At 36.3% G+C, this 25419-nt stretch overlaps 1 protein-coding gene across 9 annotated transcripts in view; it reads right to left on the reverse strand.

Moving 5' to 3' along the window:
- Positions 1-25419, reverse strand: part of TTLL7 (tubulin tyrosine ligase like 7) — a 149600-nt gene that overhangs the window by 11506 nt on the left and 112675 nt on the right. For 4 of the 9 annotated variants that reach the window (XM_013056228.2, XM_004752716.3, XM_004752718.3 and 1 more), the window contains 2 exons: positions 20356-20516; positions 3584-3757 (listed from right to left, as the gene is read on the reverse strand). In XM_013056228.2, coding sequence (XP_012911682.1) covers positions 3584-3757; positions 20356-20516 — 335 coding nt within the window. The other 5 variants (XR_199427.3, XM_004752720.3, XM_004752721.3 and 2 more) reach the window with 5 other exon arrangements.

Here is a 25419-nt window from a genome sequence, read left to right on the forward strand (position 1 = left end):
AATGTCATTTTGTCACTTTTCAAAATCATTGCTGATGTCATTTAATTTTTGCCTTTCCACTTGCCTAATGTGTTCATGTAAGTCTATAAATATGCCTATAATAATTATTTGTCTACATATTACAATTTTTTGTGTGTTATCATCCAGTTCAAAATACTTTTGTATGCCCATTATGATTTCTTTGATTCACGAGGTAATTAAAAGTAATTTTTTTATCCTTCCAAAGTATGGATATTTCAATTTTAATTTTTGCCTTTGTTTTCTAGCTTAACGGCATGGGATCAGGAAAAAAAAAAAAAAAAAAAAAAACCTCTGTATGATTTAAGTCTTCTGAAACTTGTTGAAATGTGCTTTATTATTGGACTTTATGATTGACTTTTATAATAGTTCCTGGTGTACTTGGTGTTTCATATTCTGAGATTATTGGATTGACTTCTATATATGATAGTTAGGTCTGTTAGTTACATTGTTAACATGGTCTATATCTTTAATTTTTTAAAAAAAAATACTATATATGTTGAAATATACATACAAATGTAGAAAAAACATACCTATAGATAGATAGTTCAATCAATCTCAAAATCTCCATCTATGGTTGTAGATTTGTCTATTTTTCCTTGTAATTCTGTTAACTTTTGCTTTGCAAAACATTGGGAACACAGTTACCCCTAGGAATCTAGGATGTTCACCAACATTCCCACCTTTGGCAGGCCTTGAACTCCTACTTTTTCCATTAGGCCCATGAGTCTATCAAAAGTGTTACTCAGTACTAACAAGCACTCATCAAGTACCCGGTTACCTCTCCAATGTCTTCAAGCAAGGTTTTCGTACTTTGTCTAGCTTTTCTAGTTGTTATTAAAGGGAGAATTTGTCCAAAAACCTAGTGCTTGTTACCAAAGGCACAAGTCTGAACTCAGTGGTTTTAAAAATATTTTTAACCATAACACCCCTTATGAAATGAGCTTACATGGAAGTTCATGAAATATAGAAACACAGAGATGTTGATGATAGAAAGTATTTGGAGATCCCAAAGCTTCCCAAGTAAGTGTAGATACAGTAAAATATTGAGCTGATCCCAAGAACTTTAGTTTCCTGGAGATAGATATCTGAGTTTATATATCAGTTCTATTTGCTTAGTTAGGAGTCTACCTCTGAGAAATGGCTTTCCACTTGGTATACCTATTAAGTTGTTATTTTTATAAGACTTAAAGATTCAAGGCTACTTTGTTCCATGGAATGGGTGACATGCACACTTTAAAATCTCTTTTGAAAGAACATGCAGATCTTTCATTAAGATAAATATGGTCCATAAACCTGACTGATGTTATCTCTATTTTCTTCTCTTTAAATTTTACAGATAAATTACCTAAATATGTATCTCCTCATAAAGTGTTTAGGTATATATCATATATTATTTATATTAGGCATATATATTAATTTATAAATATTAATTTATACTTTATTAGGTATACTTCATTAAAAAATTATCTATTAAGAAATATCAAATTAAGTGATTTCTACATGTAAAGTTAAAAGCTATAGGTTCCTTATTGATAAGGGAAGAAAATATGGCCAGTTTTCACATGTTTTTAAATTAATGTGACATCAACTTGGGTTTTAATAGCTAGGTATGAGGAGCATGTGTTTATTTCTCTCTCCTCCTTGTGTTTCAAGTAGAAGAATTTCCACCAAATTTCTGGCCTTTTACCAGAAGTGAGTTATCTGATTTTCAGGTTTAAAAGAAGGAAGCAGGTATGCCTGGCTCAGTCCCTTTCTCTTGTTGGATCAGCCTATCTGCAAAAAGGAGGCATCCTTACTCGCTCACTAGCCAACACTAACAGAACTAGACTTTATGGGGTACTGTTAGTGGAAGGTTTGGGTTGATCTAGATCTGCCCATCACTGGATTAATACACTTAATTCTAGAACTCAATTTTAGAGAACTCACTTGGCTCAAATCTACACCACAGTCCCTCAGTGCAGCTTTACTCAGTAATGAAGCTACATTCTGATGATTGTCTGTCTGATTCCTACATTTCTCTCTCTCTCAAATGGTTCTGAACTTGGGCAGGAATAAAGGGTATGTTTTACTAACCCCTCTTCCCCCCACAATGCTTATAATCGTCATATTGGGGTTATACTGAGTATTTCAGAACTCAAGATTCCAGAATAGGAATATCTCTACTGACCACCAGAAAGGGAAGAAAATAAAAAGGCCTGACACAATTGTAAGGTATAACTTCTCGCTCAGAGTGACCTCATTCTATTTTGCCTACCCACTAAAGTTATAAGAACCCTCAATAGAAAATGTGTTACAAAATCTAGAATTGCAAGAGTGACATTAAAGAGTTTGAAACCATCCTTCCTAGACTGGAACTTAAGATTTTCCTGATCATCACTCCTTAAAGTGAAGCCTCTTCATTTATATGTTGTAATGTCTTAATGATGACCACCATTCTTTTAAATCATACAAAAATATTAATGAAAATAATGTTTTATTTCAATAATTTGCTTCAGCCAAATCATTAAACTGTAGAATATTGTTTTGATATTTACATATCTCAAATACTAATGGCTAGTTTTACCTCTCTCATTGTTGTGATCACTGCTGAATGATTTACAGGGGGAGAGTTAAAATGAGTTAAAGGTATGACAATGTATAATGTCAGAATCCAAGACAAACAAAGATTAAAAGTATATCTTTCAACACTTTTTGTGAAATATACTCCAAGCCATTCTGCTGTTGCAGTCACTTTTTAAAAAGTTATCTTTATTAAGTATTTTCTATGATCTCTTTAATAAACAGATCAATTTCTAGGTGTTTCAAAAGACAATCCCGGCTATGGTGTTTCATTTTCCTCATCGCTTATTCAACTGTTAGTTGAATGCTATCATCATTTGACTATCACTTAGTTTTTCAAAGTCATAGTTCATTCTCTTCTATCCAGAGTAGTACTGTAACTTATACCTGTTAAAAATAAAGTCACATGTTCATCTTTAATTCTAATGGGCACTATGGATTATACAGAGAAATGGTAAAATGTACTGTTTTTTCAATCTGTGTATTTTTTGCAGCTTAAACACAATATTATTTCTCATGATTTGTTAAACTACCTATTTTAATAACCGTATTTATTAAAATTCAATTTTTAAATGGAACTTAATGAAATTCAGCTCCCATAGATGTGTGTCATGATGAAGCGAGTAAAGATTAAACTAAAGGCATCTTCTCAACTTATCAGGCTGAAGGATAGATTTGAAATCTCCCTATTGGTGGAAACAGTCAAGTTTCTGTTTGGATGTTTTTCCTTGGTATTTGAAAGCCAAATTATATAAGCCAAATAATCTTATGTTCAAGTAGGTTATTTCTGTCACCTTCAGGTTTGTGGTTGCTGTCCTTGTTCGGTCCTTTAAAAATAAAGACTGGTGCAAATTAAAAGTCTTTTGTAGATAAGAGCATGTATGAATTTTCGGTCTTTAGCTTTTTCTATAGCTATATAAACAAAAAGAGACTTTCAATTTCAAACTGCACTGTGGCATTACTTTATATAAAACTCACAGGGTGTAGAAATGTAAACAAGTACCTGGAATTACCCCAATCAGTACCAATGCCTGAGACTGATCCTCTTGAGTCAGTTGCATATTTGTAAACCACTAGCAGGCACTGTTTACAAAGTTCAACCAGGCGCTGGCAACATTGGAGCTGCAAAGGAGTCACCACCTCTGGGCTTTTACTGAAAATACTCTCCCAAGAGGATCTGTTGGCATGGAAACAGACATGACCTCATGTGGCTGTTAAAAATGACAACCAGCTTTATCACTTACCTAGCAACAAACCAGTAAGGAAAAGTAGAAATGGACTCAGACATTTGAATTGATTACAAATGGTTGAAAGGTGTAAAACAAATACAAATTTGAAAATTAATCTTTATAATAAAAAACACAACACAGAATTCATATACTATTTATCTTTAAAGATTTTACTGATGCCAAATGTGGGTAGCTATCAGGACGATTTCTCAACACCTCTGGAAAAAAAAAAAAATGAGTTACTCTATATTAAGGCATATGTAAAATACTGAGCTTATTTCTCAAAAGGCAGATGTTCTAAAACTTTAGGTTTCCTAGAAAACATTAGTAATGACCCCACAGTAGAGTTTAAAATTTGCTTCAATTTCACTTGTGCCCTCTCTGTATTAGGAGAATTTAAGTGAATCCCTTGATTATGACCACTTCTCTCAAAACACTTCAAGGTGTAATTATGTCCATGATATTCCTAGTGTACAGGTTCTGTATTCTAGAAGTCATGTCATTTCAGCAGTGCTGCCTGACCATAATCACAAAGGTAATACGCTTCCCCCTTAAGTTCACTCAGCTTATACCAAAGCATGTGGTAGTACAAACTATCTTGGTAAACTTCAAGTGTGTGTGTGTGCATGTATGCATGCACACAGGTAAACAAATACATATAATGTACTTACAATTCCTAAATTTACCATACTGATCCAAATAAGGAAACACCTCACCACGCCAACCACGAAAAAGAGAGAGAAGGAGACTTATTTCCTTAGTGTAAAAGAAACTTTTCAAGTCTAAAGGGGAAAGTTTGGTTTGATACTTGGTAATGGTTCAAGTCTCATTTTACATAAACTGATTCACTTAACCCTTAGAGAAAGAAAAGAGTAGATTTTCAGAAAAAAAAATATTAAGAAAAATATTTTTCTGAAGAAATGTACTTCCCAATGGGAAATTCAAAGACTCCATTTTCAATCTTCTATGGATATTTGATACCTTTGGAATTTTTTAAAATGTTTTAGAAACACAGAAAGGTATTTTTAGTAGAAAGGTTACTGTTTGTTTTTTCAGGAGAAACATGGTCCTAAAAAGATAGCATATCATCTGTGAATGACAGGTATTCTTAAAAGGAATTGGATTCAAATGAGTAGACTGAAAGGAATAAATTTTCTTCCATATTCTGAGATGTTTGGAACTAAAGATAATACTGTTTTTATTATTTTAAAAAAGTTATTTCCATTCAAGAAAGAGGAATATGCTAGTTAAATTAACTCTAAAAATAAATTTTAATACTAAATATAAGAAAAACTGGCTATAATACATATGTGTTTGCATATATCCATATACATCTATACATGTGTATATGTATAATCAACTTAATTTGATCAAGAAAAATATTGGAGAATACCAATTAATTAGGGAATGTGTTTATAATTAGTATATCCTAATTTCAAAGCCCTATATGTTTAGGCCCAGAGAAATAAAAATTTCATATAAATACATATACATACAGGAAAACCTCCTGTGTTTTGACTGTCTGCTTAGCACTTTCCTCTCCACTGAAATTCTGAGCATTGCTACATCCTCTCCTCTCAATTTGGATATATTTTTATTTTGATCCTTTGGAGCCATTTGATTAGATCCACTATCAAGTTACACACATCATGGTAATTTTTCTTTTCCTGATTTGGAGTATAGAGGTAAGAAAAGAACAAATAAAATGGAGGAAAGATAAAAGAGCTTCTTCTATCATAGTTTAATTTGATGTAACATTCTGAATACTATGTTAGTTATAATCTGATCAGCTTTGGCTTCTCATTCTCTCATTCTTCCTTAAATACTTAAAATAAACATATGGACCAAAGTCCTTTACCAGTTTTTGGTGTGTATGTTCCCCACCCCTAGCCAAAGACCACATTCTACTCTATTAATCCATATTTAAGTGTCAGTACACCAGAACTCCTTATAAAGAAAAAGAGAAAATGAACAGGTCTTGCTTCATTTGGTATCAGGTTAACTTCTTGTGCACAAAGGAAACCTATCCTTCAAACTGAGTGTATTAGAACTACGTCCCTCACCTCCTATCCACCAGCTGGCATAACTGAGTAAAATGTGCAATGCCTCTGTAACACTACAGTATCTCGATTTTCAATATTAACACAAAAACAATTTTTAAGATTTTATTTATTTGACAGAGAGAGATCACAAGTAGGCAGAGAGGCAGGCAGAGAGAGAGGAAGGGAAGCAGGCTTCCTGCCGAGCAGAGAGCCCAATGCAGGGCTTAATCCCAGGACCCTGAGACCATGAACTGAGCTGAAGGCAGAGGCTTTATAACCCACTGAGCCACCCTCAACTGGGGAGCCACCCAGGCGCCCCTAACATAAAGATTTTTAAGAAGGTGAAAGTATGTAGAAATAATTTACGATAGCAGTGCCTTTATCAAAGAACTCAAGATCTTATCTGCTTTCTTTCTGAATCTAAATTCCAAAACAAAACAGAATTCAAAAAAAAAAAAAAAACTTAAGTGGTTAAGAAGTTCATTTGGTCCTCCCTAATCCTCAGAGATGTTTAACAGGAAAGAACTTTATATGACACTTTTTAGTAATGTAACAATAAGATACAGAATACTAAATACTTCTGTCAACAAAGGGGAGTTGTTATTAATGAAATCCAGAGACTTGAAAAGCCTCTCATTGTCCAGCAATCCAATATTTTTCACCAACTTTCTCATCAAAACATTTAAGAAAGCAGTTACCTAAAAAGTAAAACTGATTCATTTCTTTCTCTTTCTCTTGTAGAAGTCCGAATGCATGACTGAGTGGACCAAAGTAGCAGAAAGGAGAAAGGAAAGTAAAATCAAAGCAAAACAAAACAAACAAAAACTGGACTACACCAACTGGATAAACAGCAGCAACGAGCTGAAAAGTACTAACAATAATGTATCCAATTGAAAGTGATATGAGAACATAAGATTCAGGTCATTTTTCCTCTGTATGATGCACACGGTTTTAAGTGGATTGTAAGTCTAGAAGTAGACTGCTTAGAATAATCCTTACCATTTCCTCTTGCCCAAAGATGCTAAATGAAAAAGTTTTCAATGAGAAATTTCCACTGGAAAATGCCTTTGGCTAAAGGGTCCAAAAAGATTCTCTTTGGGGTTTACATATCATAGTTTTGAGTGGAGAGAGGACTTTACCAAACAACACATTCCTCTCCCATTTACCCACTGCCTCCTACTCTTTGTTTTACCTGGAAAATTCTTCTTCCTCTTCCTACAAGAGTCAGCTGAAATGTTACATCCTTTGGCCACATTTCCTTAGTTCTCGGGCCTGAGTTTGAATCCCATAGCACCTAAACTTCCTATACCCCAGTAAAACATGGCAGATAATTTTATTCATGAAAATTCCAAGAGCTATTCTCCTGTAGAGAATACATTCAGAATGTGATAACAAGAAAAGTTTCCATGTGATAACAAGGGTCACTGAGCATGGGCTTCAGTGGTCTGGAAGAACAAGAAAGAGAGATAAAGATGTCTTCTATGTTATGTGTCAGTAAAACCCTTGGACCAACTCTAGGGAAAAACTACCACAGAGATCTACAATATTATTTGATGTTTCTGGATGTTGACAGGAAGTGGTTAATTTATTTTGTTTTATTATTGGGGTGTTGATAGGCAGAGGCAAGAATCAAGGTGGCCGAGTTATTTGGATTACACTTTTCCAAGATTTTATACCTAACTGTGAAAGACAGTTATGCCTTTTACTAAAATCATTCCTTTAAAAGATACATATGTAGTGAAAAGAAGGGGCACATGCGCCCAAATATTCATAGTACAATGTCCACAATAGCTAAACTGTGGAAGGAGCCGAGATGCCCTTCAGAAGATGAATGGATAAAGAAGATGTGGTTCATATATACAATGGAATATTATTCAGCCATCAGAAAAGATGAATACCCACCATTTGCATGGATGGAACTGAAGGGGATTAAGCTGAGTGAAATAAGTCAGAGAAAGACAATTATCATATGGTTTCACTTGTATGTGGAACATAAGCAATAGCACAGAGGACCATAGGGGAAGGGAGGGAAAACAGAAAGGGGAGAAATCAAAGAGGGAGATGAACCATGAGAGACTATGGACCAGGAAACAAACTGAGGGTTTCAGAGGGAAGGGTTGGAGGATGGGATAACTGGATAAAGGGAATTAAGAAGGGCACGTGTTATGATGAGCACTGGGTGTTATATGCAACTAATGAATCATTGGACACTACATCAAAAACTAATGATGTACTATACAGTGGTTAACTGAACATAATAAATTAAATAAATAAATAAAATCATTCCTTTAGAAGTGAGTTAAGAGTAGATTTTTACCTTGACTACTAGGCTGCTAGGCCAAAGGTTAAATGAATATTCATTAATTAGACATGATTCAAAGGATTAATAGAACTACTCTTGAGTCCAAACTGGGAATCAAAACATACACAATGCTCTGTGATCTAATTAAATTAAGGAAGCCTAAGAAACCCATTTGTAAGGTTACAAAATAAAATCCAGGGTTAAACTCATCTCTACAGACCACCAAGGTTTTAAAGAAATGGATGGAGAGTGGTCAAATTGGACTCAAAGCTACTCCTGCTCTTATTTGCCCAGATGCAATGGGGCTGGGGATCTGGCTAATACTTAAATCAAGCAAGCCAGGGTGCCTGGATGGCTCAGTTGGTTAAGCAACTGCCTTCAGCTCAGGTCATGATCCCAGAGTCCTGGGATCGGATCCCACATCAGGCTCCCAGCTCCATGGGGAATCTGCTTCTCCCTCTGACCTTCTCCCCTCTCATGCTCTCTCTCATTCTCTCTCAAATAAATAAAATCTTTCAAAAATATAATAAATCAAGTAACACTGTCAACCACTGGGAATGCTGCTTTGAGGGGAGTGAATACAACACAGTTAAGGGCTTCGGCTCTTGACTCAGAAAACCTGGGTTTAAATCCTGGCTCATCTAGGTACTATAAGAACTTGGGCAAATTTTATGTTCTCTTTATGCTTTAATTTCCTCACCTGTACAATGAGAATAATAATATACTCAAAATATTAAAGTGGTAATTGTAAGAATATGTAATACGTAGGATGAATACCCAATTTTTGCATCAACATAGATGGGACAGGAGGAGATTATGCTGAGTGAACTAAGTCAAGCAGAGAAAGACAATTATCATATGGTTTCACTTATTTGTGGAACATAAGGAATAGCATGGAGGACATTAGGAGAAGGAAGGGGGGAAATCAAAAGGGGAGACAAATCAAAAGGGGGGAAATCAAAAAGGGAGACAAATCAAAAGGAGAGATTGTGGACTCCAGGAAACAAAAGGATGGTTTTAGAAAGGAGAGGGCTGGGAAGATGAGAAGCCTGGTGATGGATATTAAGGAGGGCATGGATTACATGGAGCACTGGCTGTTATATGCAAACAACCATGGGAACACTACATCAAAAACTAATGATGTACTACTGTATGGTGACTAACATAACACAATAAAAAATGGATGAAGGACCTCAATGTACGAAAGGAATCCATCAAAATCCTTGAGGAGAACACGGGCAGCAACCTCTTCGACCTCTGCCGCAGCAACATCTTCCTAGGAACAACGCAAAAGGCAAGGGAAGCAAGGGAAAAAATGAACTACTGGGATTTCATCAAGATCAAAAGCTTTTGCACAGCAAAGGAAACAGTTAATAAAATCAAAAGACAACTGACAGAATGGGAGAAGATATTTGCAAACGACATATCAGATAAAGGACTAGTGTCCAGAATCTATAAAGAACTTAGCAAACTCAACACCCAGAGAACAAATAATCCAATCAAGAAATGGGCAGAAGACATGAACAGACATTTCTGCAAAGAAGACATCCAGATGGCCAACAGACACATGAAAAAGTGCTCCATATCACTCGGCATCAGGGAAATACAAATCAAAACCACAATGAGATATCACCTCACACCAGTCAGAATGGCTAAAATCAACAAGCCAGGAAATGACAGATGCTGGCGAGGATGCGGAGAAAGGGGAACCCTCCTACACTGTTGGTGGGAATGCAAGCTGGTGCAGCCACTCTGGAAAACAGCATGGAGGTTCCTCAAAATGTTGAAAATAGAACTGCCCTATGACCCAGCAATTGCACTATTGGGTATTTACCCTAAAGATACAAATGTAGTGATCCAAAGGGACACATGCACCCGAATGTTTATAGCAGCAATGTCCACAATAGCCAAACTATGGAAAGAACCTAGATGTCCATCAACAGATGAATGGATCAAGAAGATGTGGTATATATACACAATGGAATACTATGCAGCCATCAAAAGAAATGAAATCTTGCCATTTGCAACAACATGGATGGAACTAGAGCGTATCATGCTTAGCGAAATAAGTCAAGCAGAGAAAGACAACTATCATATGATCTCCCTGATATGAGGAAGTGGTGATGCAACATGGAGGCTTAAGTGGGTAGAAGAAGAATAAATGAAACAAGATGGGATTGGGAGGGAGACAAACCATAAGTGACTCTTAATCTCACAAAACAAACTGAGGGTTGCCGGGGGGAGGGGGTTTGGGAGAAGGGGGTGGGATTATGGACATTGGGGAGGGTATGTGATTTGGTGAGTGCTGTGAAGTGTGTAAACCTGGTGATTCACAGACCTGTACCCCTGGGGATAAAAATATATGTTTATAAAAAATAAAAAATAAAAAAAAAAAAATAAAAAAAAAATTTTAAAAAATTTTTAAAAAGAACATTTGATCTACAGTAAAACAAAAGACTATATAATATGTAAAATAGTATCAGGCATTTAGTAAGTCAGATGCTATTAACTCTCATTATCAACACTCATAGTAATAGATAGCACCAGGGAAATTTAAGGGGAGTATTGGCCAAGGAAGAAAAAAATGATTCTGAATCAATTAGAATATATTACCAATACAGTTCACGGAAGAGATGTCAGAGGAAAAGAAGAACCCAACTTTATGGGCATCTTTAGGGTATGGAGTTAGAGATTATCTCATGGATTCAAAACCACCAATACCAATTTCAGTAGCAGACTATCTGACCGCTTTTCCTGCTGAAGAATAGCTAGGATTCATATACAGCATTCTAACTGATGTGGAAAACAAAAACAGATGTAAGTATAGATAAAGTTCCTTATAAAGTGCAGCCCAATGACAAATATTTGAGGAGAGCAGAGTATAACCTTCCTCCAGGAACTCCCAACTGTCTTAATGTTAATGCTCTGATGGAGGGAAAAACAACCTTAGCTTGATGGTAGCTAGGTCTCCAGATTTCTGTGTGTCTTCTTTAGCATATGAAAATCCTTTAGCATACGAAAATCAGGAAGCTTACCTGATCTTTACCTCCCCCAACTCCACAATATTTGTTCCCAAATAGTTCCTCACAATACCAGGGCAGTCTTTCTGCCCTCAAGTATTCTTTCTAGGCTATTAACTCTGAACCCCAACATTTCCACAAGTATTCTCAAGCATTCTTTCTTGGCCATTGACTCTGAACCCCAACAATTCCACATCACAACCACAATGGATCAACAAGCAGAAACAAAATTCCAATTATAAGTCCAGATTGAGAGAACTTCTACAGAAAACCAACTAATAGGCCATGGAATATAGTTCAAATGTTCCACTTAAATCTCTATAGAAATAATTTATAGCCAAGATTATTCTCAGATTTTACCACAAGCCAGAGCAGAACAGAATTATAAATTCTTTCTGTTTTTAAGTGGCTATTAAGGAACATGATAGTGTTGAGAATAAGTCTGAAAATGGTATGAATTAATCAGTATTAGATGATTAGAATGTTTAAATGGAGGACACTGGAGATCACTTCAGACTGTGATAGTCTAAGATTTTACCAAAAAGGGGGACACATCCTGGATGTTTATATTGGATTTAAATAATACAGAAAGGATTGGAGGTTTGGGGTTGTAGAAGGCAGACCCATCAGTTACTCAATGATATCAAAACCTCAGATCAAGAAAAGAATAAATTTTAAAATTATTTGAAAAATAATGAGTTTCTTTTTCTGGAACAAACTTCAAGTAAAAGAGTAATGAGAGGGAAAATTAGAGAAATAAGAAAGCACCAGCATGTTAGAAAGTGTTGTGTCTCTAGATAGGAAGTCTAAACTTTAATGATAAATGAGGGAAATCACTAGAGATTTTAGGAAATGACCCTGACAGTAGGATAGATACGGGAAACAAAAAGCCGGAGACAAAAATGTCTAGAAATCTATTAATTTTACCTAGCCCTTCTACCAAAAGGTTCCTCCTATCTGAAATCCTATAATACTTTATCTAGGTCTCTTTCATAAGCATTACTTTTATATATATTTTATTTTATCTACTAGAAGCAGCAGAACTTACTGGTTCAGACCATAAACTCTGGGGCCAGGCTCCCCAAGTCCAAATCCCAGTTGCACTAAGTCCTTAGTGCCTATCTATGCCTTAGTTTCCTTATCTACAAAATGGAGATAAATCATAGAACTTGCTTCAAAGTGTTGTTATAAAGATTAGATCACTCAATACACATAAAGTTTTTAGAGCAAAGCCTGGCACATAGTAAATAGAATAGCTTTAGCAATTACCATTTTTAAGAGTCTTGACAGCAGGATCTGTGTCAAAATCAACTTTGTCTCTCCAAAAGTATCTAACACAGTAGTAAGTACTGGATAATTGCTAAGAACAATGAAAAAGAATGTAAAGTAGCCACAGTGGGAATGTGACGGAAAACCAACAGGATTCAACAAACCACTGAATAAAGACTGGGAAGGAGAAGACATATGCAGATGCCCATCAGAGAGCAAACCTGAGTGACAGAGAGGATAACAACAGGATTAAGAGAAGGCCAGAAAAGAAGCTGTTTCTGAATGAAAGGGAGGTTCAGAATGTCTGGTTTTAGACATCTTAAGGCTAATATGAAAATGAGTTACAACAGCTTTGGCAGGACTGAAACTCTGGTGAGGAGCACAAGTGTGCCATATTTTGGAAGTCTGTTACATGAAGACAAGAGCAGAAGAAACTTAAAGTTACTGATTTGTAATTTAGATTTTTCACTAAGACTACCTTGGCACTGAGGTGGGGGGAGAGTTCCAAGATGGTGGAGTAGTAGGGGGACCCTGAACTTGCCTTGTCCTTTGAATACCATTAGATCAACTTTCATATTTTTAACAACTAGGAAAAGGATCGGAAGAGTATGAAAACAACCTCCAGAGCTGGAGCCAGGGAATTTGGCAGAGGCAAGTTTCAGAGCCCTGTACTGGGGGATAGGGAAGCCCCGCAGCTGGAAGAGGGGAAAGCCCAGTTGGAGGAGCAGTCAGGAAGAGGGAGATGGTTGGACAGATTGCAGCGGTTTATAACCTCACAGTAAGCCATGATGAGTAGGTCTCTGTGTTACTCAGGGAAAGAGTGCTCCCTGTCCTCGAGGGCATTTGAAGGAGCATATTTGTCCTCTCCAGAGACAAGGGGACAGCTGGGAGCCATTGAGTGGACCTTAGCAGCACCATCAGAGGAGCACACAGAGGGCAGAAAACCTCTTAACTTTTTGGTGTGAACCACAATAGTCTTAAACCTCTGTGTGCGTGCCAATCGACCCCTTTGCTGGGACTGACAGAGCAAGTACAGACTGCAACAGATTGAGGATAACCTGATCGCTGCTTTTTGCTATCTGGCACAATAGATTCAAGCCTCTGCAATGGCTTTTCTGGGACAAAGGGGTGTAGAGGACTAAGTTGAGTGCAGATGGCTGATAACCTGGCTCCAGCTTTTCGCTGAGCATTACAATAAACTCTAGCCTCTGAGTGTCCATTGTGCGACAGCTTTTAAGGAATGGGTCAGTGCTGGGTACACCCTGAGCCTCCCCACTGAAAGGGCATGCACATTACTAGGCCCTTTAAAACTTAGGGTTTTGAATCCCAACCACTGGCCAGAGTTAAAATACAGGAAATTTCTAGCTCTGGGTGTACCAACAACCTGGGCACAGACAGGTTAGGGCAGGGAACTGATGAGGGCCCAGGTCAAAGGAGATTGATCGCTTTTGTAAGACAGACAGCTGAGCAGGAGCTTCTGGGAGTCCTCCTCTCCGGAGACAAGAGTAAGGTGATGTCATATTCTACCTCTTACACCATCCATTCCTCCTCCCACCCACCAGCACAGTCAGATGCCAGAGAGAAAGACAGCACCTCTAGTGGAGGTTGGAGTCCCCTACACTAAACCCCACCCTTCTCAACTGGCAGGAACATCTTTAGGAGAGCAAGTCAGTTTGTTAATGAGAACAGAAGGCCTCTCCCTCAGAAGACCAACACAAAAGTCTACTGATTAAAGAACATCAGCTCCCAGTTTAACTTCACAAACAAGTCAAAGCATACGTACTTAAAGGAACAAACACTTCCCACTACAAGCAAGGAGGAACTATGTAGAGGAAGGACCAGGGGAAAGAGCAGTCAAAACACAAAAGCAGAGTGTACACAGCATGCAGCAGAATCACTTCCTGAAAATGTTGTTGATATTATTATTGCTGTTTTTGCTGTGGGTTTTTTTTTTCCCCCTTTTTCTTTCCACCTTTCTTTTCTGGACAAAATGACTAGAAGGAGAAATCACAGTAAAAGAAAGTACCAGAGGTAGCATTCTGCCATAGATTTAATCAATATGGATATAAGTAAGATGTTGGAACTAAAATCCAGAACAACTATAAAGATACTAGCTGCCCTTGAAAAAAAAAAACATAAAAGACACTAGAGAATCCCTTACTACAGAAATAAAAGAACTAAAATCTGATTGGGCCAAAATTAAAAATGTTATTACTGAAATGCAATTTAAAAAAAAAAATGGAGGCTCTAACTTCTGGGTAAATGAGGCAGAAGAGAAGGCCAGTAGTTTAGAAGACAAAATGATGGGAAGTAATGAAGCTGAGAAAAAGAGAAAAAAAACCTACTGGATCATGAGGGGAGAATTTGAGAAATCAGTGATACCATAAAGCTCAATAATACTTGAATAATAGGGGTGCCAGAAGATGAGGGGGGCAGGTTTATTTGACCAAATTAAAGCTAAAAATTTCCCTAATCTGGGGAAGGAAACAGGTATTCAAATCCAGGAGGCACAGAAAACACCCATCAAAATCAATAAAAATAGGTCAACACCCCAACATATACTAGTGGGGCTTGAAAATTTCAGAGATAAAGAGAAAATCCTGAAAGCAGCTTGATATAAAGGGTCTTTAACCTGCAAATGTAGAAACATAAACCAGGCAACAGACCTATCCACAGAGACCTGGAAGGCCAGAAAGGACAAGGTGCTAAATGAGAAAATATGCAATCAAGAATACTTTATCCAGAAAGATTGTTATTCAGAATGGAATGTGTGATCACTGAACCAACCCTGCAAGAAATATTAAAGGGGATCATTTGAGTGAAGAGAGAGTATAAAAGTAACAAAGATCAGAAAGGAACAGAGACAACCTATAGAAACAGTGACTTTAAAGATAAGACAGTGGCACAAAATTTATATCTTTCAATAATCCCTCTGGATGGAAATGGACTAAAAGCTCCAATTGTAAGACAATGGATATCAGATTGGATTTTTTTTAAAAAAGACCCATCAATAGGCTGTCTACAGGAGACTCATTTTAGACCCAAAGATTGAAAGGGGTTGGGGATAACTATTTATCATGCTAATGGACATCAAAAGAAAGCTAGGGTAGCAATCCTTATATCACACAAATAAAACCAAAGACTGTAATAAGAAATGAAGAGGGACACTATATTATAATTAAAGGGTCTATCCAACAATGAGATCTAACAATTGTAAATATTTATGCCCCTAACTTGGGAGCAGCCAATTAACTAATAACAAAATTAAAGATACACACTGATAGTAATACAATAGTAGTAGGGGACTTTAACACTCCACTAACAGCAATGGACAGATCATCTAAGCAGAAGATCAACAATGAAACAAGGGCTTTGAATGACACACACTGGACTTCACAGATATATTCAGAACATTGCATCCTAAAACAACAGAATATACATTCTTCTTGACTTATTCGCTAAGCATGATACGCTCTAGTTCCATCCATGTTGTCGCAAATGGCAAGATTTCATTTCTTTTGATGGCTGCATAGTATTCCATTGTGTATATAAGTCAAGCAGAGAAAGACAACTATCATATGATCTCCCTGATATGAGGAAGTGGTGATGCAACATGGGGGCTTAAGTGGGTAGTAGAAGAATCAATGAAACAAGATGGGATTGGGAGGGAGACAAACCATAAGTGACTCTTAATCTTACAAAACAAACTGAGGGTTGCTGGGGGGAGGGAGGTTGGGAGAAGGGGGGGTGGGGTTATGGACATTGGGGAGGGTATGTGCTTTGGTGAGTGCTGATTCACAGACCTGTACCCCTGGGGATAAAAATACATGTTTATAAAAAATAGAAAATTAAAAAAAAAAAAAAAGAATATGCATTCTTCTTGAGTGCACATGGAACATTCTCCAGAATAGATCACATACTGGCTCACAAATCAGGTATCAACTGGTACTAAAAGATGAGGATATTCCCTGCATATTCTCAGACCATGATGCTTTAAAATTTGGAACTCATTCACAAGAGAAAATTCGGAAGGAACACAAATACATGGAGGTTAAAGAGCATCCTACTAAAGAATAAATGAATCAACCAGAAAATTAAAGAAAATTTTTAAAAATTCATGGATGCAAATGAAAATTAAAACACAAAATTTCAGAACCTTTGGGATGCAGCAAAGGTGGTCCTAGAAAGGCAGTATATAGCAATACAGGCTTTTCTCAAGAACAAGAAAAGGCTCAAATATACAAGTTAATCTTATAACTAAAGGAGCCATAAAAAAGCACAGCAAATAAAGGCTAAACCCAGCAACAGAAGAGAAATAATAAAGATTAGAGCAGAAACCAATTAAATAGCAGAAACCAATTAAAATAAAAAAAATAATAAAAGAACAGTAGAACAAATCAATGAAACTAGGAGCAAGTTCTTTGAAAGAATTAATAAAAACAATAAACCCCTAGCCAGACTTAACAAAGAGAAAAGAGAAAGGATCTAAATTAGTAAAATTACAAATGAAAGAGGAGAGATCACAACACTGAAGAATTACAATTATACAAATATATTACATCAACTATATGTGAACAAATGGGCAATGTTGAAGAAATAGATACATTCATAGAACATATGAAGTACCAAAATTGAACCAGGAAGAAATAGAAAAACTGAAAAGACCCATAACCACTAAGGAAACTGAAGCAGTAATCAAAAATCTCCCAAAAAACAAGAGTCCAGAGCTGGATGGCTTCCCAAGGAAATTCTACCAAACATTTAAAGAATTAATATGTATTTTTCTGAAGCTGTTGCAAAAAACAGAAACAGAAGGAAAACTTCCAAACTCCTTCTATGTGGCCAGAATTACTTTGATCCCCAAACCAGACCAAACCTACCAAAAAGGAGAATTACAGATCAATGTCCCTGACGAACATGTATGCCAAAATTCTCACCAAGATACTAGTCAATAGGATGCAACAGTGCCTTAAAAGGTTTTTCACCACAACCAAATGAGATTTATTCCTGGGCTGCAAGGATGGTTCAATATTCACAAATCAATCAATTTGATATCCTACATTAATAAAAGAAAGGACAAGAACCATATCATCCTCTCAATAGAGGCAGAAAAACTATTTGACAAAACACAGCATCCTTTCTTGACTTAAAACTCTTCACAGTATAGGGATAGAGGGAACATACCTCAATATCATAGAAGCCATATATGAAAAGCCCACAGCGAATATCATTCTCAATAGGAAACAGAACTATTCCCCTAAGGTCAGGAACCCAAGAGGGATGTCCACTTTCACCAATGTTGTTCAACATAGTACTAGAAGTCCTAGCCTAAGCAATCAAAGAAAAAGAAATAAATCATCATCCAAATTGGCAAAGAACTCAAACTTTCACTCTTCACAGATGACATGATAATCTTCGTAGGAAACACAAAAGACTTCAACCCCAAAATTGCTAGAACTCATCAGGAATTTATCAAAGTTATAAGACATAAAATCAATGCACAGAAATCAGTTGCATTCCTATACACTAACAAGGGAACAGAAGAAAAAGAAATTAAGGAAATAATCCCATTTACAATGGCATCAAATACCATAAGATACCTAGAAATAAACCTAACCAAAGAGGTAAATGATCTGTTACCCAAAAGCTAGAGAACACTTATGAAAGAATTGAGGAAGACATAAAGAAATGGAAAATCTGTCCATGCTCACGGATTGGAAGAACAAATATTGTGAAAATGTCTATAAAGTAATCTATACATTCAATGCAATCCATATCAAAATACCATCAACATTTTTCACAGAGCTGAAACAAATAATCCTAAAATTTGTACAGAACCAGAAAAGACCCCGAATAGCCAAAGGAATGTTGAAAGAGAAAATCAAAGCTATGGCATCACAATTCTGGACTTTAAGCTCTATCACAAAATTGGAATCATTAAGATAGCATGGTACTGGCATAAAAACAGACAAATAAATTAAAGTAACAGAATAGAGAACCCAGAAATGAACCCTCAACTCTATGTTTAGATAATCTTTGACAAAGCAGGAAAGAATGTCCACTGGAAAAAAGACAGTCTTTTCAACAAACAGTGTTGGGAAAATTGGACATCCACTTGTAGGAAAATGAAACTGGACCACTTTCTTACACCAAACATAAAAATAAACTCAAAATGGATGAAAGACCTAAATGTGAGACAGGAATCCATCAAAATCCTTGAGGAGAATATGGCCAGCAACATCTCTGACCTTGGCCACAGCAACTTCTTGCTAGACAGGTTTCCAAAAGCAAGGGAAACAAAAGCAAAAATGAAATATTGGGACTTCATCAAGATAAAAATCTTTTGCATAGCAAAGGAAACAACCAATAAAACTAAAAGCCAACCAAGAGAATGGGAGAAGATATTTTCAAATGACATATCAGATAAAGGGCTGGTATCCAAAGTCTAGAAAGAATTTATCAAACTCAACACCCAATGAACAAAGAATCTAGTCAAGAAATGGGCAGAGGGGCCGCCTGGGTGGCTCAGTGGGTTAAAGCCTCTGCCTTCGGCTCAGGTCATGATCCCAGAGTCCTGGGATCGAGCCCCGCGTCGGGCTCTCTGCTCGGCAGGGAGCCTGCTTCCTCCTCTCTCTCTCTGCCTGCCTCTCTGCCTACTTGTGATCTCTGTCTGTCAAATAAATAAATAAAATCTTTAAAAAAAAAAAAAAAGAAATGGGCAGAGGACACAAATAGACATTTCTCCAAACATGTCAGACAGACAGATGGTCAACAGACACATGAATAAATGCTCAATATCACTCGGCATCAGGAAAATACAAACCAAAACCATAATGAGATACCACCTCACAATGGTCAGAATGGCTAAAATGAACAAGTCAGGAAACAAGAAATGGTGAGATGTGGAGAAAGGGGACCCCTTTTACACTGCTGGTGGGCACGCAAGCAGGTACAGAGACTCTGAAAAACAGCATCGAGATTTCTCAAAAAGTTAAAAATAGAGTTACCCAACAACCCAGAAATTGCACTATTAGGGATTTATCCTAAAGATACAAATGTAGTGACCTGAAGGGGCACCTACACCCTTAATGTTTATAGCAGCAATGTCCACAATAGCCAAACTATAGAAAGAGCACAGATACCAATCAACAGGTGAATGACTAAAGAAATGTGGTGTATATATATATACATACATATGTGTATACACACACACACACACACACACATATTCTTCTTTTTTCTTTATTCATATATATATATATATATATATGGAATATTATGCAGCCATTAAAAATTAAAATCTTGCCATTTGCAATGATGAGGATGAAACTAGAGAGTATTATGCTAAGTGAAATAAGGCAATCAGAGAAAGAAAATTATCATATGATTTCACTCATATGTAGAATTTAAGAAACAAAACAGAGGATTATAGGGGAAGGGAGGGAAAAATAAAAGAAGATGAAATCAGAGAGGGAGAAAAAATAATGATGGGAAACTAAACTGAAGTTTGCTGGAGGGGATGGGGTGGTGAGATGGGGTAACTGGGTGATGGCCATTAAGGAGGGTACTTGATGTAATGAGTACTGTGTGTTAACATGCACCTAATGTATCACTAACCTCTACCTCTGAAACTAATAACATACTATATATAAATTAATTGAATTTAAATAAAACAAAATTAAAGACTACCTTCTTTCCATTGAATTCAAATTAGTTAGGTATTGTGTTCATATTCATGATCTCATCTAAATCAGTCTGCTATAAATTATAGCCAAATACAAAACTAAATGCAGTAAAAAAAAATTCATATTTTAACATCATTATAGAAATTCAACCATTTTATTGGGCTTCCTATATAACTAAATAGTAAAATGTTAAAAGTTAACAATAATAAAAGGTAACTTAGAACTTACCCTGAATCACAGAAACAGTTCCACAGTCCTTGGCCATGACTCCAGAGTAGGCGATTAAAAACCCGGTTGAAAATCCTATATAAACTTACTTCCTCAACATCAGGTACCTTCCAGATACGTGGAAGAATTGTACGAATACTTGTTTTTACTATGTCCAAAACCTAGTGGAAAAAACAAAGTTATTTCAAAATCTAAGCATGTAAGTGTGTGTCTAAAATTCGAAGATGAATATATATAATTCAAAGACAAATTCATACACACACTTATACACACTCATTCACTGAACAACAGCATAGAGTAAAAATCCCAGAAATGGGTCCATGAATTTGTGAAACTCTAGTGTATGATGTAGGTGGCAAGTCAGACCATTGGTATAAGAAGAGATTAAGTTTAAAATTTAAACCTCAGTTAAATCTAAATTAAATCAATAAATGGAGACTGAAAAATAGCAAGTTTTACTAAGAAAGTAAAGTTGAATCCTCACTCAACTAACAAAAATCAACTCTAGAGGGATTAGGACCTTAGGCTTAAAAAATAAATCATTTAATATATTACTGAAAACTCACTATTGGTGAATATCTTTTCATTTTTAGGTTAGAAAAAGATTACTTTAAGTCATAAAAAAATTTACAGACCATAAAATATTAATAAATTGATTATACTAAAGTTAAGAACTTCTGGACACCAAAAGATACCTTAAGGAAAATAAAAGATCAAGTTACAAACTTGGAAAATATATTTAAAACATACCTCTAACAAAAGATTAATATCAGAAATACATAATGAATGCCTAACAAATTGCTAACACAAGCACTCACAACGTAGGGGGAAGAAAACGGACAAAAAACATGAACTGGAGTTTTACAGAAGAGGAAATAAATTTGCCCAATATATATAATAAATATTAAAACTATAATAAGATATCACTTCATGTCCATTTAACAGACAAAAATTAAAAGTCTGACAATACCAAGTGTTGGAGAGCTAGGGTTATTCAGGGTTTCTTAGACATTATTGGTGGGAGTACCAATTGGTACAGTTGCTCAAAAATAGCTTGGGATTATCTCCCAAAGTTAATAATTCATATACCCTATAACCCAGCAATTTTATTCCTAAGAGAAACTCTCTCAGGGGTTAAAAACAAGACTCATGTACAAGAATGTTCTAACAGCTGTTCATAATTGCAAACACCTGGGAAGAACCCAATTGTCCTTCAGTGGGAGAGTGAACAAATACACTGGTACACTCATTACCTTAAACTATTATATAGAAATCAAGATGAATGAAATACAATGCACAAAACACAGAGTATCCTAGTAACATAATATTAAACTTTTTAAAAATGCAAACCTAAGATTATAGATTATATCCTAGTAACATAATATTAAACTTTTAAAAATATAAACCCAAGATTATAGTATATATAGTATTTTAATAGAAGTAAAAACAACTAAATTTAAATTCCATATGGAGAATAAACATAGACATAATAAGAATTTATAAAAATAGAAAGGACTAGTGAATCCTGAATTTAAGAAAATGGCCACCTGAGACACAGGGAGGATCCAGGGAGATGGAGGAGACCCATTTGGTTAGATGAATAAAGATAATAATAATAATATTAAGATAATAATAGGATAAGAAGATAATAATATGTCATTGCCAGAAGATAGCTTTTGTTTTGGATGTTGGGGTCACCAATGATAAAACTAACCTTAAAAACACTAAATGAAAGCAGGCCAAAGACTTACCAATGATGAGAGAGTATCATGAAATAAGGACTATGACTAATCTAATTCTGAACAACTGAAATCCTAGAGGTTCTAAAAAAGAATCATAAACCCAAAAAGTGACTTTGTCTAATTTATGTGTATTTAATATTTATACAATGCAAGTATTTCCAATGAAAACTCTTTTTTTAAAAAAGCACCAACAAATATAGTTGTTCAAATTTCAGTTCACCAAAGTAGATTTTCACTTTTTTTTTTTTTTTTTAAGTAATCTCTACATCCAACATGGGGCTTGAACTCACAGCCCTGAAAGTTGCACGCTCTACTGACTGAGCCAGGCACCCCAGGTGTTTGCTTCTTGTTTTAAGTATCTGATTGAAGGAACTGCCTATAAATATGTGAGTGAGTCGTGAGGAGAGTAAGAAGCTTGCAAATGTAAGGGCTGAAGGAGGATGCATTTCTCTTCTCTTAATTGGCACAAATGTCTAAAGAATTGGAAGCAGATAAAAGAATTATTTAATTTGTCTCTCTTTAAAACAGCCACAGTTTAAAAAGTGATACTCCTTATTTCTGATAAGGCACACGTAGAATAAATATCTGTCAAGTCAATTCAGTAAAAAGTTTTCAAAATATTTTATTTTGAGAAGAATGTCAACTTCAGCTTCTCATGAGGAATGGCGTGAGCAGCCTCAGGCTTTCCCTTCCCGTTTCCGCTTCCTTCCCCATGAAGTGGGAACAGTGCTACAACCCCCACAGCAGGTCAGGGGCATGTCAGATGAGGGGGCAGAGAATAAGGAGAGAGAATGCAATCTACAATAAAGTCGCTTGGGAAAAGCTTGTTACTACAAATAACAAATGTTTAAGAAGGATTTATTTTTTAAACTTTACTATGAATTACTCACAAGAATACTGCTATGTCCATTGGGCATGAATGCATACCTTTATATTTTTTACAATTTTCATTTAATCTATTAGTTTACCTCTATATTTTCTTAAGGTGGAAAGCAGTACCCATGACTGATGTGGTGGAAGTGTCCACACTAGCAGTAAATGATACATTTAAGTCATTTCTCTATTTTCCTTCCTACTTTCTTTAAAGATTTTGTTTTTGGGTTTTTTTTTTTTTTTTTTTTTTTTTTTACATACAGAGATCACAAGTAGGCAGAGAGAGGCAGGCAGAGAGAGAGAGGAAGAAGTAGGCTTCCCCGCTGAGCAGAGAGCCTGATGCAGGGCTTGATCCCGGGACCCTGAGATCATGACCTGAGCCAAAGGCAGAGGCTTAACCCACCTAGCCACCCAGGCGCCCCTCCTTCCTACTTTCTATGTGAGTAATAACAGGCCAAAAGTTGTAATGCAGGAAAAAAATTTTAAAAGTAGCCATATTTACATTAATTTCATATTCTACTATTTTTTTTAAGATTTGTTAATTTATTTTACAGAGGGGAAAAGGACAGAGGGAGAAGGAGAAGAGCAGACTCCCCCCTGACGGCAGAGCCCCAGGGCTCCATTTCATGACCTGCGCCAAAATCAAGAGTCTGTCACTCAAAGGACTGAGCCACCCAGGTGCCCCTTTCATACTCTATTATTAAATAATTATTCAGCTTTATAGCTTTGAGGTTATAGATTACTTATTTCTTTTTGAATACATTTTATGGTAAAATACATGTGATATATAAGAACCAAAAAGAAGGGCGGCTAACATGTATGGTCTGCCTGCTCTATACGAAGCACCGAACTAGTACATTGCTTCGTGGACACCTCTTGGCCACTACTCTGTATGTGCTTTATTCTCACTTTAGAGGATATTTTAAAACCATGATGGTCTAATGTTCTCACACACACATGACAAAAAGCAACTTCTGAAATGGCCAGGGAGTTAGGGGTGAAGAATGTTTCTGCTCTACTCCTGATATTTCTCCAACATGGAGATATGAATAAAATATTCTCGGCCTCTGGCAACACGAGCATCTCTGCTGAGTGGTTTCTCAGAACCATGAGACTAGTATGATCTAGGCAACCCAGGAACTTGCCCCTGTTTCTCCTGAGCCGCTTATGGGGAACATATATTCTCCTTTGCTTCTCTTTGCCTTCAGTTTTAAAGGAGGCACCTGGTTCTGGAGAAAGGAATGGGTTAGAGAGACCTATAATTTGGAGGGCACGTGGGCATGCAAACCAAGAGTAAAAGAACCTGAGTCCCTCATCTCCACTCTGAGCATTCACATACACTCCTGCCTCTGCTTGGGACAGTCTCCCCTTACCTATTCACCTGGTGAATGTATACAGGGAGACCTTTATCTGCCACTGACCTATGATCCCTTCATCCCCCATTCTTCCCCTATTAATAATTAGCTTGCTTTATTTTAATTTCCTGTTTAATTAATATAAACCATTATCCACATAAAGAGAAGCATTATGCTCATCTTGGGGTAAAAAAAAAAAAAAAAAAAAAAAAAAGCAACCTTACCACATCCCCGAGGCTCAGCAGGTGTTTATCTTAGTGAAACTATTCTTTGAAGCAAAGTGAAATCTATGCAGACAAGGTAAAAATCAAAGCTAACACTTATTGAGGGCTTACTATGGACCTTGCTGTGGACCAGGGATTGTTCTAAACACTTTTACGTATAGCAATTCATTTAGTCCTCAAAACAAAAATATAAGGTAGACACAAATTGGCCCACGGTCCCTTTTCAAAACATCTTGAGGCTAGATTCCATAATCATACACATTACTATTGCTGCAGGAAAATATGTTAACATGCAAACCAGGAGACAAGACAAAAATAATACATAACTTCCTGTCAGGTCATTGTCATCAATGGAATTCAGGTAAGTTAGGTTGTATTGCCTAATGGTTATGAAAATTTTTTTGTTTGTTTTGAGGACATTTTGGGATCTCATTTTATGGATGAGAACGCTCAGGAATGGAGCAGATAAGTAATTTTGCCAAGATTGCACAGCTGGTAAGTGGACAGCAGTTTAGAGAGATCTTTCCTCCTAAGCACTACCCAGCAACTCAAAATTACTTCACAATTACTTCCATCTAACCAGGTGTCAACAACAAATCCTAAAAAAGAATCAAATTGTCACTTCTGGGATTCAGATTTGCCTCTAGTCAAGTAACACTTGGGAAAATGGGTGGTGTCGTAGTGTACAGAGAAGACTGCCCAGGCACCCCCTCCATCAGGGCCAGGGCAAAGGGTCTAATCTGCTTAAAAGGCTATACAGATGGGGAGACACTAACTGCACCTTTAACAAAACATCCACTGAATAATTTAAGCAATACAGAGAGCAGACAGGCAAGAAATCAGACTGGAAAGAGGTAAACTAACGCTAGC

The sequence above is a fragment of the Mustela putorius genome, unplaced genomic scaffold, assembly GCF_011764305.1.
Source record: "Mustela putorius furo isolate JIRA1106 unplaced genomic scaffold, ASM1176430v1.1 tig00003853_pilon_pilon_pilon, whole genome shotgun sequence".
Lineage (NCBI taxonomy): Eukaryota > Metazoa > Chordata > Mammalia > Carnivora > Mustelidae > Mustela > Mustela putorius.